Source organism: Bombina bombina, chromosome 6 (genome assembly GCF_027579735.1).
Source record: "Bombina bombina isolate aBomBom1 chromosome 6, aBomBom1.pri, whole genome shotgun sequence".
Lineage (NCBI taxonomy): Eukaryota > Metazoa > Chordata > Amphibia > Anura > Bombinatoridae > Bombina > Bombina bombina.
The window spans coordinates 1,041,312,940-1,041,329,436 of record NC_069504.1 but is presented as its reverse complement, the minus strand read 5'-3'; the positions used below and the strand labels follow the sequence as shown (position 1 = coordinate 1,041,329,436).

Genomic DNA, 16,497 nt, shown 5'->3' with positions numbered 1-16,497 from the left:
TTTGCACACTTTTACTTAGTTCTACCATTTTAACGTGTATTCAACTTCAAAGGCTGCTTTTGAAAGGAAAGTACTGCAGACTGCATTGCCAACTATGCCTTACCTGTATTGCCCCCCCTATTTCATGGTGGTCTTGTGGAGTTCACTTCTTGGGTAAAAGATCTCACATGTGATGTTCTCATAGACTCTCACCATCTTATGAAAGAAAATGAAATGTATGCCTACCTGATACATTCATTTCTTTCATGATGCGAGAGCCCATGAGCCCCACCATTGCTATTCTGTACAGATGGCTGCCATATTTGTTTTGCACTTCATTCACCCTGCTTTGTACTTTCATGCTTTTCTATTTTTTTTTTCTCCTCTGCTTGGCTATATGTATGACTGAGGGAATCTGGGAAAATGAGAGGGATGGTATTTTGTAGAGGTCTGCCTCCTCTTTGTGGACTGGAGCATAATCCCACATATGATGACCTTGTGGACTCTCACCATCAAGAAATTTTTTTATTTATCAGATAAGCATACATTTTGTTTTTTTATTCTCATAAATATTTTGATAAATTACTACAAAGAAAGCCTATTCCAAAAAGCACTGGTCTCCACTGTGGATATAATGGATTAGTAAAATGGTAAAATACAGAACCATTAGGAGTAAGCATATGCGATTAATTAAACTAAACTTTGTTGTTCCTTAACCTCTATAAATAAATAACTTTGTTCTGCTTTGTAATTGTTTTCACTATGGCTAATATTTTGGGGGGAAATAAGACATTGACTTATTGGAGTATGTTGAAACACTCAAAGAAGTCTACTACTACTATTACTACTTTGCAGAGTGCATGAGTAAGTATATCCCACTTTTCCACCAATAATGTGTTGCTGCTTTGAGAAATAGAAGCTGATTTATCAGCAAGTCTCACTCTTGTTTTTATTATTATTAAAACCTATACATGCAATAATAACATTTTTTGCACAATAATAACAACATTGCTAGTAGGAAGTGAACACTTCTATATTTCATTAAAAATCTTCAACATTAAAAAAAGGGGGGTAACCACCCTAATCTGAAGATTTGACAAGGAAAATCTGGGTGAGGGTAAAATAATTTCATAGTATATTTTCTTAAAGGGATATTAAACTCTAAGGGCTAAATTACAAGTGGAGCGCGATTGCGCTAAAATCATTACTGCAATCTCAGAGCTGTGGTTAACTGTTTACCGAAACTAAAAAGTGTCACAAAACACATCCAAAATACATAACAAAGTACACTTACACTTATAAATACACTGTCTAATAAAAATTATTTTTTATAAAATATTGCACACAAAAGTTATAAGGGCTCAAAAATATGAGATCTTGGGTGTTAGAAAAAAAAGTCAGCAAAGAGCTTTAACATAGCGATACATACATATAGATTGCTAAAAATGTATGTGTGTGTATATGTATATATATATATATATATATATATATATATATATATATATATATATATATATATATATACAGTATATATATATATATATGTATACAGTATATACTGTATATACAGTTTATATGTGTGTACATATGTATTAATGTATTTATATGTGTGTATATATGTATTTACAGACATATATACACATATTAACACATTAATATATATGTATACATATATAGACAGATATATAAGTGAAGTGCATTGGAACCATTTCCCGTTAAGTACGTGAAGACATGTAAAAACATATTTATGCAATATTCATATTTAATAAAGGTTTTAACTATGTATTTACTGTAAATATTTCACATTCCAATGTTCTGTACCTAGCAGAATATGTTCTATGTATTATTTATAAATAGATATTCATATATATATCTGTATATATCTATACCTAAATATAATAATCTATATACAGGTATATATATATTTGTGTATATATGTATAAATATATATTTGTTTAAAAAAACATCATATATACATAGAAATATTTAATTATGAATAAATAGAACATATTCCATTATGTAAAGAACATTGGAAACTGAAATATTCATAATTTCATGTAGGGTTAGCGCTATTGAGAATATGTTAAGGTGTTTGCGCAAGAGTGGGGTGTTTTTTTCTCCATTGACTTCTATTGAGGAATGCATGATCACGATATTTGACTCTTTGTGCAAGTCGGGTTATCGCTGGAGAAAAAACTGTTTACTTTCAACTTGTAATACCAGCGCAACCTGACTAGTGCAAAGATTTAATTCCTAGCAGTTTTCACTATAGCGAAAACAACTTGTAAACCTTCCCGATATATATTTACAAAGCAAAGTATTGAGGTTATGACCCATCTCCCGCTAGAAATGGGTGCCGCCATGTTGAAATCTGCCTCTCACTTTTCCAGTGCTGATGTTTTTGCAGATACCTGCAGTGTAACCTAGGTTTCATAATGACAGCCCCCATGATTAGAGGGAGGGACATGAAATTAATTTAGTGTCCTTTTAAAGGGACAGTAAAGTCAAAACTAACCTTTAATGATTCAGATAGAGCATACAATATTAAATAATTTACTTTTATAATAAAAATTGCTTCTTTATCTTATTATCCTTTGTTGAAGAATAAAGCTCAGGAGCACATAGATGTCTTTAGTATTCTATCCGCTAGATTTGGAGTTTTGTCGGTAACGACCCGAAAAACTAACGCCGGCTTTTTTCTGGCCGCACCATAAAAATAACTCTGGTATTGAGAGTCCACAGAATGGCTGCGTTAGGCTCCAAAAAAGGAGCGTAGAGCATATTTAACGCAGCTTCAACTCTCGATACCAGAGTTGCTTACGCAAGCGGCCAGCCTCAAAAACGTGCTCGTGCACGATTCCCCCATAGAAAACAATGGGGCTGTTTGAGCTGAAAAAAACCCAAACACCTGCAAAAAAGCCGCGTTCAGCTCCTAACGCAGCCCCATTGTTTGCTATGCGGTAACCCTTCCTACGTCTGCACTTAACACTCTAACATGTACCCCGAGTCTAAACACCCCTAACCTTACACTTATTAACCCCTAATCTGCCGTCCCCGCTATCGCTGACCCCTGCATATTATTATTAACCCCTAATCTGCCGCTCCGTAAAACGCCGCTACTTACATTATCCCTATGTACCCCTAATCTGCTTTCCTAACATCGCCGACCCCTATATTATATTTATTAACCCCTAATCTGCCCCCACAACGTCGCCTCCACCTGCCTACACTTATTAACCCCTAATCTGCCGAGCGGACCTGAGCGCTACTATAATAAAGTTATTAACCCCTAATCCGCCTCACTAACCCTATAATAAATAGTATTAACCCCTAATCTGCCCTCCCTAACATCGCCGACACCTAACTTCAATTATTAACCCCTAATCTGCCGACTGGAGCTCACCGCTATTCTAATAAATGTATTAACCCCTAAAGCTAAGTCTAACCCTAACACTAACACCCCCCTAAGTTAAATATAATTTACATCTAACGAAATTAATTAACTCTTATTAAATAAATTATTCCTATTTAAAGATAAATACTTACCTGTAAAATAAATCCTAATATAGCTACAATATAAATAATAATTATATTATAGCTATTTTAGGATTTATATTTATTTTACAGGTAACTTTGTATTTATTTTAACCAGGTACAATAGCTATTAAATAGTTAAGAACTATTTAATAGCTAAAATAGTTAAAATAATTACAAAATTACCTGTAAAATAAATACTAACCTAAGTTACAATTAAACCTAACACTACACTATCAATAAATTAATTAAATAAACTACCTACAATTACCTACAATTAACCTAACACTACACTATCAATAAATTAATTAAATACAATTCCTACAAATAAATACAATTAAATAAACTAGCTAAAGTACAAAAAATAAAAAAGAACTAATATTTACAAACATAAGAAAAATATTACAACAATTTTAAACTAATTACACCTACTCTAAGCCCCCTAATAAAATAACAAAGCCCCCCAAAATAAAAAAATGCCCTACCCTATTCTAAATTACTAAAGTTCAAAGCTCTTTAACCTTACCAGCCCTGAACAGGGCCCTTTGCGTGGCATGCCCCAAGAAGTTCAGCTCTTTTGCCTGTAAAAAAAACATACAATACCCCCCCCCAACATTACAACCCACCACCCACATACCCCTAATCTAACCCAAACCCCCCTTAAATAAACCTAACACTAAGCCCCTGAAGATCTTCCTACCTTATCTTCACCCTGCCAGGTTCACCGATCCGTCCTGAAGAGCTCCTCCGATGTCCTGATCCAAGCCCAAGCGGGGGGCTGAAGAGGTCCATGATCCGGCTGAAGTCTTCATCCAAGCGGGAGCTGAAGAGGTCCATGATCCGGATGAAGTCTTCATCCAAGCGGGAGCTGAAGAGGTCCATGATCCGGATGAAGTCTTCTATCAACTGCATCTTCAATCTTCTTTCTTCCGGATCCATCTTGCAGACCTCCGACGCGGAACATCCTCTTCTCCCGACGCCTACTAGCCGAATGACGGTTCCTTTAAGGGACGTCATCCAAGATGGCGTCCCTCGAATTCCGATTGGCTGATAGGATTCTATCAGCCAATCGGAATTAAGGTAGGAATATTCTGATTGGCTGATGGAATCAGCCAATCAGAATCAAGTTCAATCCGATTGGCTGATCCAATCAGCCAATCAGATTGAGCTCGCATTCTATTGGCTGATCGGAACAGCCAATAGAATGCGAGCTCAATCTGATCGGAACAGCCAATAGAATGCGAGCTCAATCTGATTGGCTGATTGGATCAGCCAATCGGATTGAACTTGATTCTGATTGGCTGATTCCATCAGCCAATCAGAATATTCCTACCTTAATTCCGATTGGCTGATAGAATCCTATCAGCCAATCGGAATTCGAGGGACGCCATCTTGGATGACGTCCCTTAAAGGAACCGTCATTCGGCTAGTAGTCGTCGGGAGAAGAGGATGTTCCGCGTCGGAGGTCTGCAAGATGGATCCGGAAGAAAGAAAATTGAAGATGCAGTTGATAGAAGACTTCATCCGGATCATGGACCTGTTCAGCTCCCAGTTGGATGAAGACTTCATCCGGATCATGGACCTCTTCAGCTCCCGCTTGGATGAAGACTTCAGCCGGATCATGGTCCTCTTCAGCCCCCCGCTTGGGCTTGGATCAGGACATCAGAGGAGCTCTTCAGGACGGATCGGTGAACCTGGCAGGGTGAAGATAAGGTAGGAAGATCTTCAGGGGCTTAGTGTTAGGTTTATTTAAGGGGGGTTTGGGTTAGATTAGGGGTATGTGGGTGGTGGGTTGTAATGTTGGGGGGGGTATTGTATGTTTTTTTTTACAGGCAAAAGAGCTGAACTTCTTGGGGCATGCCCCGCAAAGGGCCCTGTTCAGGGCTGGTAAGGTTAAAGAGCTTTGAACTTTAGTAATTTAGAATAGGGTAGGGCATTTTTTTATTTTGGGGGGCTTTGTTATTTTATTAGGGGGCTTAGAGTAGGTGTAATTAGTTTAAAATTGTTGTAATATTTTTCTTATGTTTGTAAATATTTTTTTTATTTTTTGTAACTTAGTTCTTTTTTATTTTTTGTACTTTAGCTAGTTTATTTAATTGTATTTATTTGTAGGAATTGTATTTAATTAATTTATTGATAGTGTAGTGTTAGGTTAATTGTAGGTAATTGTAGGTAGTTTATTTAATTAATTTATTGATAGTGTAGTGTTAGGTTTAATTGTAACTTAGGTTAGTATTTATTTTACAGGTAATTTTGTAATTATTTTAACTATTTTAGCTATTAAATAGTTCTTAACTATTTAATAGCTATTGTACCTGGTTAAAATAAATACAAAGCTACCTGTAAAATAAATATAAATCCTAAAATAGCTATAATATAATTATAATTTATATTGTAGCTATATTAGGATTTATTTTACAGGTAAGTATTTATCTTTAAATAGGAATAATTTATTTAATAAGAGTTAATTAATTTCGTTAGATGTAAATTATATTTAACTTAGGGGGGTGTTAGTGTTAGGGTTAGACTTAGCTTTAGGGGTTAATACATTTATTAGAGTAGCGGTGAGCTCCAGTCGGCAGATTAGGGGTTAATAATTGAAGTTAGGTGTCGGCGATGTTAGGGAGGGCAGATTAGGGGTTAATACTATTTATTATAGGGTTAGTAAGGCGGATTAGGGGTTAATAACTTTATTATAGTAGCGCTCAGGTCCGCTCGGCAGATTAGGGGTTAATAAGTGTAGTCAGATGGAGGCGACTTTGAGGGGGGCAGATTAGGGGTTAATAAATATAATACAGGGGTCGGCGGTGTTAGGGGGAGCAGATTAGGGGTACATAAGGATAACGTAGGTGGCGGTCGGCAGATTAGGGGTTAAAAAATTTATTCGAGTGTCGGCGATGTGGGGGGGCCTCGGTTTAGGGGTACATAGGTAGTTTATGGGTGTTAGTGTACTTTAGAGTACAGTAGTTAAGAGCTTTATAAACCGGCGTTAGCCCAGAAAGCTCTTAACTACTGACTTTTTTTCCTGCGGCTGGAGTTTTGTCGTTAGATGTCTAACGCTCACTTCAGAAACGACTCTAAATACCGGAGTTAGAAAAATCCCATTGAAAAGATAGGATACGCAATTGACGTAAGGGGATCTGCGGTATGGAAAAGTCGCGGCTGAAAAGTGAGCGTTAGACCCTATTTTGAGTGACTCCAAATACCGGCGGTAGCCTAAAACCAGCGTTAGGAGCCTCTAACGCTGGTTTTCACGGCTAACGCCAAACTCCAAATCTAGGTCTTAGGCAGGAGAGTTTTTCAACATTGTTTGTAGCAGTCTAATACATTGTTGCAAATAATGCTACCATAGAGTACTAAAGACGCGTGCACACTCCTGAGCCCACCTAGATGTATTCTTCAACAAAGGGCAACAATAGAACAAAGTAATTTAGATAATAGAAATAAACTAGAAAATTGTATACAATTGCATGTTCTATCTACTGTAAATCATGCAAGTTTATCATTGACTTTACTGTTCTTTTAAAGGAAGTTGATACAGCTTTATGTCTCAAGATTAATAAATGAAGCTATTGAAAAGTGTTAGCCTCTCATTAAATGAAAAGATTTTCCACACAATAAATCAAAAATTCTACCTTTGATCCTGTCTAATGCTGTCCTTTCTCTGCCCATTATCCTCTTTCCTGTCTCTTTTTTTCTGTCCCTCACTGCAGGACGGCCTCGATCTTGGTCTTCTGTGTCTATATTCTTATCTGGCAGCTTTTCAGCTCAAGGTACAACAGTCTCAATGAAGATAACTGCACTTTTACACAACTAGCTTATATCTGGGGCGAGATTACATATACGGCTCAGGCTTCAGCGTAACTGCTGAAACCCACGTCGCCCGTAATTTCCCTTTGCACATCGGGGAATCCAATAAACCCGCTGGCATTTCATATACTGCCGTAAGTCTGATAAAGTAGCAATATCGAGAAATGTGCGGAAATACACATTTCTGGAGTCGCCAGTGACGTACGGCACTTTAGAAACTGCCGGCGCCTAAGAAAATAAAAAAAATGTCAAATCTCCCGTAAAAAAGTCTATCCTGCCTCCCAAAAATAAACACGACACATGAAACCCCTATGTCCGCCATCACCCCCTTATCAGAACTAATAATAAATGTATTAACCCCTCACATCGCAATCTAACTAAACTATTAACCCCTAATTTGCCAAACCCCCACAACGCAATCTAACTAATAAATGTATTAACCCCTAATCCGTCAAACCCCCACATTGCAATCTACCTATTAACCCCTAATATGCCAACCCCATTGCAAAGTATTTATAAACATATTAACCCCTAATCCACCAAACCCCCACAACCAATAAACCTAATAAATCTATTAACCCCTAAACCGCCAACCCCCCACAACGCAATTAACCTAATAAATCTATTAACCCCTAAACCGCCAAACCCCCACAACGCAAATAACTAATTAAATTACTAAACCCCCTAACCTAACACCCACTAAATTAACCCCAATTTCCTAAAATTAAAAAATACTAAATTACAACTAAAATAAAAAACCTAACATTACTTTAAAAATAAAAAAAACTTAATTTAAATTAATCTAAAATTACAAAAAGTAAAAAAGTCTAATATTACAGAAAATAATAAACTAAATTATCAAAAATAAAAAATTAAACCTAATCCCTATGAAAATAAAAAGCACCCCCCCAAAGAAAACACCCCCTAATCTAATCTAAACTACCAATAGCCCTTAAAAGGGCCTTTTGTATGGCATTGCCCTAACTTAAGCAGCTCTTTTACCTCTAAAAAATACTAAGTCCCCCCCTAACTGTAAAACCCCCCACCCACCAAACCCCCCAAAATAAAAAAAGCCTAACACTAAAAAAACCTAAACTACCCATTACCCCTTTTACAAGCGCCCATGAAATCCCTAATCTAAAAAATAAATAAAAATAAGCCTAAATCTAACCCCCAAATAGATACTCACATTTTCTGAAGTCCAGCGGTGAGGTCTTCTTCCAGGCGGTGAAGTCTTCTTCCAAGTGGCTGACATCTTCTTCCAAACGGGGACCTCTTCTTTCTTCATCCCGGACCAAGCCGGTGTGTAGTAAAAATGACCGAGGACCAGGACCGACGACCGCGGAGCCATGGAGCGTGGAGGATCCTCTTCATATGATTGCCGCCGTACACTGACTATTGAATGCAAGGTACAGGTTTAAATATGGCGTACTTTGCATTCCTATTGGCTGAAAAAATTTAAATCATCCAATATTATGAGAGCTACTCAAATCCTATTGGCTTATTTAAATGAGCCAATAGGATTTGAGCTACTGAAATCCTATTGACTAATTAAAATCAGCAAATAGGATTTGAGTAGCTCTATTCCTATTGGCTGATTTGAAATTTTTCAGCCAATAGGAATGCAAGGTACCCATATTTAAACGGGTACCTTGCATTCAATAGTCAGTGTACGGCGGCGATCGTATGAAGAGGATCCTCCACGGTCGCCGGTCCTGGTCCGTGGTCATCTCTGCTCCAAGCCGGCTTGGTCCTGGATGAAGAAAGAAGAGGTCCCTGGCCCTTCTTGGAAAAAGATATCAGCCGCTTGGAAGAAGACTTCACCGCCTGGAAGAAGACTTCACTGTCAGACTTCAGGAACCGTGAGTTCCTATTTGGGGGTTAGATTTAGACTTATTTCTTAGAGGCAATGGGTAGTTTAGGTTTTTTTTTAGTGTTAGGTTTTTTTAATTTCTGGGGTTTGGTGGGTGGGGGGTTTTACTGTTAGGGGGGATTTAGTATTTTTTAGAGGTAAAAGAGTTGTTTAACTTAGGGCAATTCCCTACAAAAGGCCCTTTTAAGGGCTATTGGTAGTTTAGATTAGATTAGAAGGTTTTTTTATTTTGGGGGAGGCTTTTTTATTTTCATAGGGATTAGGATTACATTTTTTTATTTTTGATAATTTGGTTTATTATTTTATGTAATGTTAGGCTTTTTATTTTTTGTAATTTTAGATTAATTTAATTTTAGTATTTTTTATTTTTAAAGTAATGTTAGTTTTTTTATTTTAATTGTAAATTAGTATTTTTTAATTTAATGTAACTGGGGTTAATTTAGGGGGTGTTAGGTTAGTGGCCTTAGTAATTTAATTAGTTATTTGCGTTGTGGGGGGTTGGCGGATTAGGAGTTAATAGGTTAATTAAGTTTATTTCGTTGGTGGTGGATGGCGGTTTAGGGGTTAATAGTTTTAATAGGTATTTTGCGATGTGGGTAATTGGTGGATTAGGGGGTTAATAGTTTATTAAGGTATATTGCATTGTGGAGTGATGGTGGTTTAGGGGTTAATCACTTTATTAGGTATATAGCGTTGTGGGGGGTTAGTGGATTTGGGGTTAATAGGTTAATTAGATGTTTTGCGATGTGGGGGTTGGCGTATTAGGGGTTAATATACTTTCGGCTAGATTACTAGTTTGGCGTTATGAGCGGCTCAGGTGATAACTTGCAAGTTATTTCCTCCGTTCACCTCCCTATAGTGCTGCTATTACAGGTTTGCAAAAACCCGGCGTTAGCAGGCAATATTGCAGCGTTGAGCAAAATTGAGCTCCACACCGCACTCAAATACCAGCGCTGCTTTGAGCTGGTTTTACATGCTCGTGCACAATTTCCCCATAGACATCAATGGGGAGAGCCGGCTGAAAAAAAGCCTAACACCTGCAATAAAGGAGCATAAAGCTCTGTAACGCAGCCCCATTGATTTATATGGGGAAACAAAATCTATGTTTACACCTAACACCCTAACATAAACCCTGAGTCTAAACACCCCCAGTTTAAAGTGAGAGAAGGTGGGGGTGGGGCAGAGTATATTATACACAAGAGATTCAGTAGTTAAGGGCGAATGGCCCAATTTGAGTTTTATAATCTCCTAACCACTGATACCTCCTGTCACAGATTTAAAGTTATGGGCAAGATACAACTAACAATTAATTGTAAATAGACTTACAAGTAAGAGTAGGTAACTTAAATCTGTGAGGAAAATTCCACCAATGCCCTCGCAAAATCAGAGCTAGATTGTTTATAGTTAGAAAAAATGTTTTTCCATTCATACACTAAAGTTTATTAAAGTCAAAATTTTTAACCACACATACATTTAGCAAGAGCTAAAAATTAAAAACACTGCACCTAAGTTGAGCTGTGATTTTAAATTAGTCTGAAGTCAGTATCAAAGGTATCTGGCAGCAAAATTATAGATATAGGCTAAGCCCTTACAATCCGAGGGCTAAATTAAGTTTAAATTTTTACCAAATATTAAAGCTGCATTATACCAGACCAACAAAGGTGAGCAAGTTAAAAAGAGGGGAAAGACAGAGCTTATCCCAGAGGACCCCTGACGTACGTTTCACAAAAAACGCTTCCTCAGAAACGTACGTCAGGGGTCCTCTGGGATAAGCTCTGTCTTTCCCCTCTTTTTAACTTGCTCACCTTTGTTGGTCTGGTATAATGCAGCTTTAATATTTGGTAAAAATTTAAACTTAATTTAGCCCTCGGATTGTAAGGGCTTAGCCTATATCTATAATTTTGCTGCCAGATACCTTTGATACTGACTTCAGACTAATTTAAAATCACAGCTCAACTTAGGTGCAGTGTTTTTAATTTTTAGCTCTTGCTAAATGTATGTGTGGTTAAAAATTTTGACTTTAATAAACTTTAGTGTATGAATGGAAAAACATTTTTTCTAACTATAAACAATCTAGCTCTGATTTTGCGAGGGCATTGGTGGAATTTTCCTCACAGATTTAAGTTACCTACTCTTACTTGTAAGTCTATTTACAATTACTTGTTAGTTGTATCTAAACACCCCCAATCTGCCACCCCCGACATCGCCGACACCTACATTACACTTATTAACCCCTAAGTTGCCACCCCCGGCATCGCCGCCACCTACCTACACTTTTTAACCTCTAATCTGCCGCCCCCAATGTTGCTGCCACCCACCTACACTTATTAACCCCTAATCTACCGCCCCTAACATCGCCGCCACCTACATTACACTTATTAACCCCAAATCTGCCGCCCCCAATGTCGTCGCTACCTACCTACACTTATTAACCCCTAATCTGCTGCCCCAACATCGCCGCCACGATACTAAAGTTATTAACCCCTAAACCTAACCCTAAGTCTAACCCTAACCCTAACACCCACTAACTTTAATATAATTAATATAAATCTAAATGAAAATTACTATCATTAACTAAATAATTCCTATTTAAAACTAAATACTTACCTGTAAAATAAACCCTAAGCTATCTACAATATAACTAACAGTTATATTGTAGCTATCTTAGGTTTTATTTTTATTTTACAGCTAAGTTTGTATTTATTTCAACTAGGTAGACTAGTTACTAAATAGTTATTAACTGTTTACTAGCTACCTAGTTAAAATAAATACAAATTTACCTGTAAAATAAAACCTAACCTGTCTTACACTAACACCTAACCTTACACTACAATTAAATAAATTACATTAATTAAATACAATTAACTAAATTACAAAAAAAACAAAACACTAAATTACACAAAATAAAAAAGAAATGATCAAATATTTAAACTAATTACACCTAATCTAATAGCCCTATCAAAATAAAAAAAGCCCCCCCAAAATAAAAAAAAAACCCTAGCCTAAACTAAACTGCCAATAGCCCTTAAAAGGGCCTTTTGCGGGGCATTGCCCCAAAGAAATCAGCTCTTTTACCTGTAAAAAAATAATACAAACAACCCCCCAACAGTAAAACCCACCACCCACACAACCAACCAACCCCCCCAAATTAAATCCTATCTAAAAAAACCTAAGCTCCCCATTGCCCTGAAAAGGGCATTTGGATGGGCATTGCCCTTAAAAGGACATTTAGCTCTTTTTCAGCCCAAACCCTATGCTAAAAATTAAACCCACCCAGTAAACCCTTAAAAAAACCTAACACTAACCCCCGAAGATCCACTTACAGTTTTTGAAGACCGGACATCCATCCTCAATGAAGCCGGGAGAAGTCTTCATTCAAGCGGCAAAAAGTCCTCAACGAAGCCGGGAGAAGTCTTCATCCAAGCGGCAAGAAGTGGTCCTCCAGATGGGCAGAAGTCTTCATCCAGACGGCATCTTCTATCTTCATCCTTCCGACTCGGAGTGGCTACATCTTCAAGACATCCTGCGCGAAGCATCCTCTTCTGTCGATGGATCTTCAAGAATGAATTCTCCTTTAACTGACGTCATCCAAGATGGTGTCCCTTGAATTCCGATTGGCTGATAGAATTCTATCAGCCAATCGGAATTAAAGGTGAAAAAATCCTATAGGCTGATGCAATCAGCCAATAGGATTTAGCTTCAATCCTATTGGCTGATCCAATCAGCCAATAGGATTGAGCTTGCATTCTATTGGCTGTTCCAATCAGCCAATAGAATGCAAGCTCAATCCTATTGGTTGATTGCATCAGCCAATAGGATTTTTTCACCTTTAATTCCGATTGGCTGATAGAATTCTATCAGCCAATCGGAATTCAAGGGACACCATCTTGGATGACGTCATTTAAAGGAGAATTCATTCTTGAAGATCCATCGACAGAAGAGGATGCTCCCCGCCGGATGTCTTGAAGATGGAGCCGCTCCGCGTCGGAAGGATGAAGATAGAAGATGCCGTCTGGATGAAGACTTCTGCCCGTCTGGAGGACCACTTCTTGCCTCTTGGATGAATTCTTCTCCCGGCTTCATTAAGACTTCTTGCCGCTTGGATGAAGACTTCTCCTGGCTTCGTTGAGGATGGATGTCCGGTCTTCAAAAACTGTAAGTGGATCTTCAGGGGTTAGTGTTAGGTTTTTTTAAGGGTTTATTGGGTGGGTTTTATTTTTAGCTTAGGGTTTGGGCTGAAAAAGGGCTAAATGTCCTTTTAAGGGCAATGCCCATCCAAATGCCCTTTTCAGTGCAATGGGGAGCTTAGGTTTTTTAGATAGGATTTTATTTGGGGGGGTTGGTTGTGTGGGTGGTGGGTTTTACTGTAGGGGGTTGTTTGTATTATTTTATTACAGGTAAAAGAGCTGATTTCTTTGGGGCAATGCCCCGCAAAAGGCCCTTTTAAGGACTATTGGCAGTTTAGTTTAGGCTAGGGTTTTTTTTATTTTGGAGGGGCTTTTTTATTTTGATAGGGCTATTAGATTAGGTGTAATTAGTTTAAATATTTGATCATTTCTTTTTTATTTTGTGTAATTTAGTGTTTTGTTTTTTTTTTAGTAATTTAGTTAATTGTATTTAATTATTGTAATTGATTTAATTGTAGTGTAATGTTAGATGTTAGTGTGAGGCAGGTTAGGTTTTATTTTACAGGTAAATTTGTATTTATTTTAGCTAGGTAGTTAAAGTGATGGTAAATTTGCCTCCATAACTTTACATATTCTGAAAGCTCTTGTCATTACTAGCATATTGATCTGCTTATTTTTTTCAAAACTCAATTAAACTTCTAAAAATCAGCGTTTTTTTCAGGCTCCGTTACCTGATTCAATGCAGCCCCTGTCAGAGATTTCCTGAGTGTAGTATTTGATTGGCATCTCTTTCAGTCAATAGGAGCCTCACCATGCGCCCCATGGATTTTACTCACAGCACGCTCCCGTGCTTGTAACTCTGCCTGGAAGTGCAACTGCGCATGCGCAACTCAATACGCTATACGCGCAACTAAATACTTGTACCCGTTAGCAGCCTCACTGTTTTAGTTGCGCAAATAGCGTATTGAGTTGCGCATGCGCAGTTGCACTTCCAGGCAGAGTTACAAGCACGGAAGCGTGCTGTGAGTAAAATCCATGGGGCGCATGGTGAGGCTCCTATTGGCTGAAAGAGATGCCAATCAAATACTACACTCAGGAAATCTCTGACAGGGGCTGCATTGAATCAGGTAACGGAGCCTGAAAAAAATGCTGATTTTTAGAAGTTTAATTGAGTTTTGAAAAAAATAAGCAGATCAATATGCTAGTAATGACAAGAGCTTTCAGAATATGTAAAGTTATGGAGGCAAATTTACCATCACTTTAATAACTATTTACTAACTAGTCTACCTAGTTAAAATAAATACAAACTTAGCTGTGAATTAAAAATAAAACCTAAGATAGCTACAATGTAACTATTAATTATATTGTAGCTAGCTTAGGGTTTATTTTACAGGTAAGTATTTAGTTTTAAATAGGAATTATTTAGTTAATAATAGTAATTTTTATTTAGATTTATTTTAATTATATTAAAGTTAGTGGGTGTTAGGGTTAGACTTAGGGTTAGGTTTAGGGGTTAATAACTTTAGTATAGTGGCAGCGATTTTGGGGGCAGCAGATTAGAGGTTAATAACAATAATGTAAGTTGCGGCAATGTTAGGGACGGCAGATTAGGGGTTAATAATATTTAACTAGTGTTTACAATGTGGGAGTGAGGCAGGTTTAGGGGTTAATATGTTTATTATAGTGGTGGTGATGTCCGGAGCGGCAGATTAGGGGTTAATAATTATTTTAGTGTTTGCGATGCGGGAAGGCCTCGGTTTAGGGGTAATAGGTAGTTTATGGGTGTTAGTGTACTTTTTAGCACTTTAGTTTTGAGTTGTATGTTACGGCTTTGTAGCATAAAACTCATAAATACTGACTTTCAGTTTACGGTACGGATCTTGACGGTATGGGCTGTACTGCTCACTTTTTGGCCGGACAGGCAAACTCGTGATTCCGGTGCTGTAAAAGTCTAATTGAAAAGGACTTTTTAAAGCTTCGGTAGTTACGTTGCGTTACGGCCAAAAAAGTGTGCGGTACAGATATACCTGCAAGACTCGTAATAGCAGCGGTAGTGAAAAAGCAGCGTTATGAGGTTTTTTCACTCATAACGCAAAACTCGTAATCTAGCCGCAAATTAGTTATTGCGGTGGGGGTTTGCGGTTGACAGGTAGATAGATATTGCGCATGCGTTAGGTGTTTGTTATTATTTTCAGGGAGTTATGGTGCTCACATTTTCAGTGCAAGGCTTGCTGCTCCTGCCTATGTGTAGCAATGTGAAAATGGAGTAAAATGTCTCCATTTTCGCAGCGTAAGTCCTTGTGCTGAATATGTGATACCGACTTGCCCCAGCAGGAAGGGGTTAATAAACACACAAGTGAGAGTGCCTTATTTAAAAACAAATAAATAATAAGGTTGGATTTGTAATTAGTGAGATCCTGTTCTAGGTTACTATCTTACTCATAAAGAAAGTTTAAAATAACCAGGTATAGACAGAGACAATAAGAGAGATATTTAAATATAATAGTTAATATTAAAATCACAAAAAGATGTGTACAAATTCATTAACATGTAACGAATAAGCAGTCTGTTATAACAAATAGGCCTAAAACATATATAAAAGCAATGCGGATTAACAGACCTGTCCAGGAATCAATTATCATGGTAAATATATATATATATATATATATATATATATATATATATATATATATATATATATATATATATATATATATATATATATATATAGAGGCAGTTATTGCTGATTTTTATGGATTAAGTATAGATAAATTATAGTCATAAGCTGACAAGAAAATATCACATGAATATTTCATCAGCCAATCAGCTTCATCAGTGCTAAATTCACACTTTGCGTTGCAGAGATGTCATGGGATTTCACCAGAATCTCATGATATTTTATCATAAACCACCATAAACCGAGGAGGAAAATAAAGTGACAGTGTCTGGTTCCTTGCAATTCCTGGGACTAGCATACTGTTTGGAAAAGTAAAGTCCCTTTACAATGGACTACTGAAGAAATGTTGAGATTAAAAATATCCCTGTTTTCCATAAAGATGTTAACTGCCTCCCTATATATACAAGGAATATACCTGTGAAACCTTGTGCATTGTTCAACATTTGGGTATGATGTCCCTTTAACTTGTGTCTGATTTGGAGGTTTTGGTTCTTGAC

At 37.2% G+C, this 16,497-nt stretch overlaps 1 protein-coding gene across 1 annotated transcript in view; it reads left to right on the top strand.

Moving 5' to 3' along the window:
• The window catches only part of LOC128664108 (potassium voltage-gated channel subfamily KQT member 1-like), a 327,070-nt gene that overhangs the window by 199,592 nt on the left and 110,981 nt on the right, over positions 1–16,497 (top strand). The window contains exon 12 of the mRNA XM_053718799.1: positions 7,227–7,286. Coding sequence (XP_053574774.1) covers positions 7,227–7,286 — 60 coding nt within the window. The remainder of the gene's footprint in view (positions 1–7,226; positions 7,287–16,497) is intronic.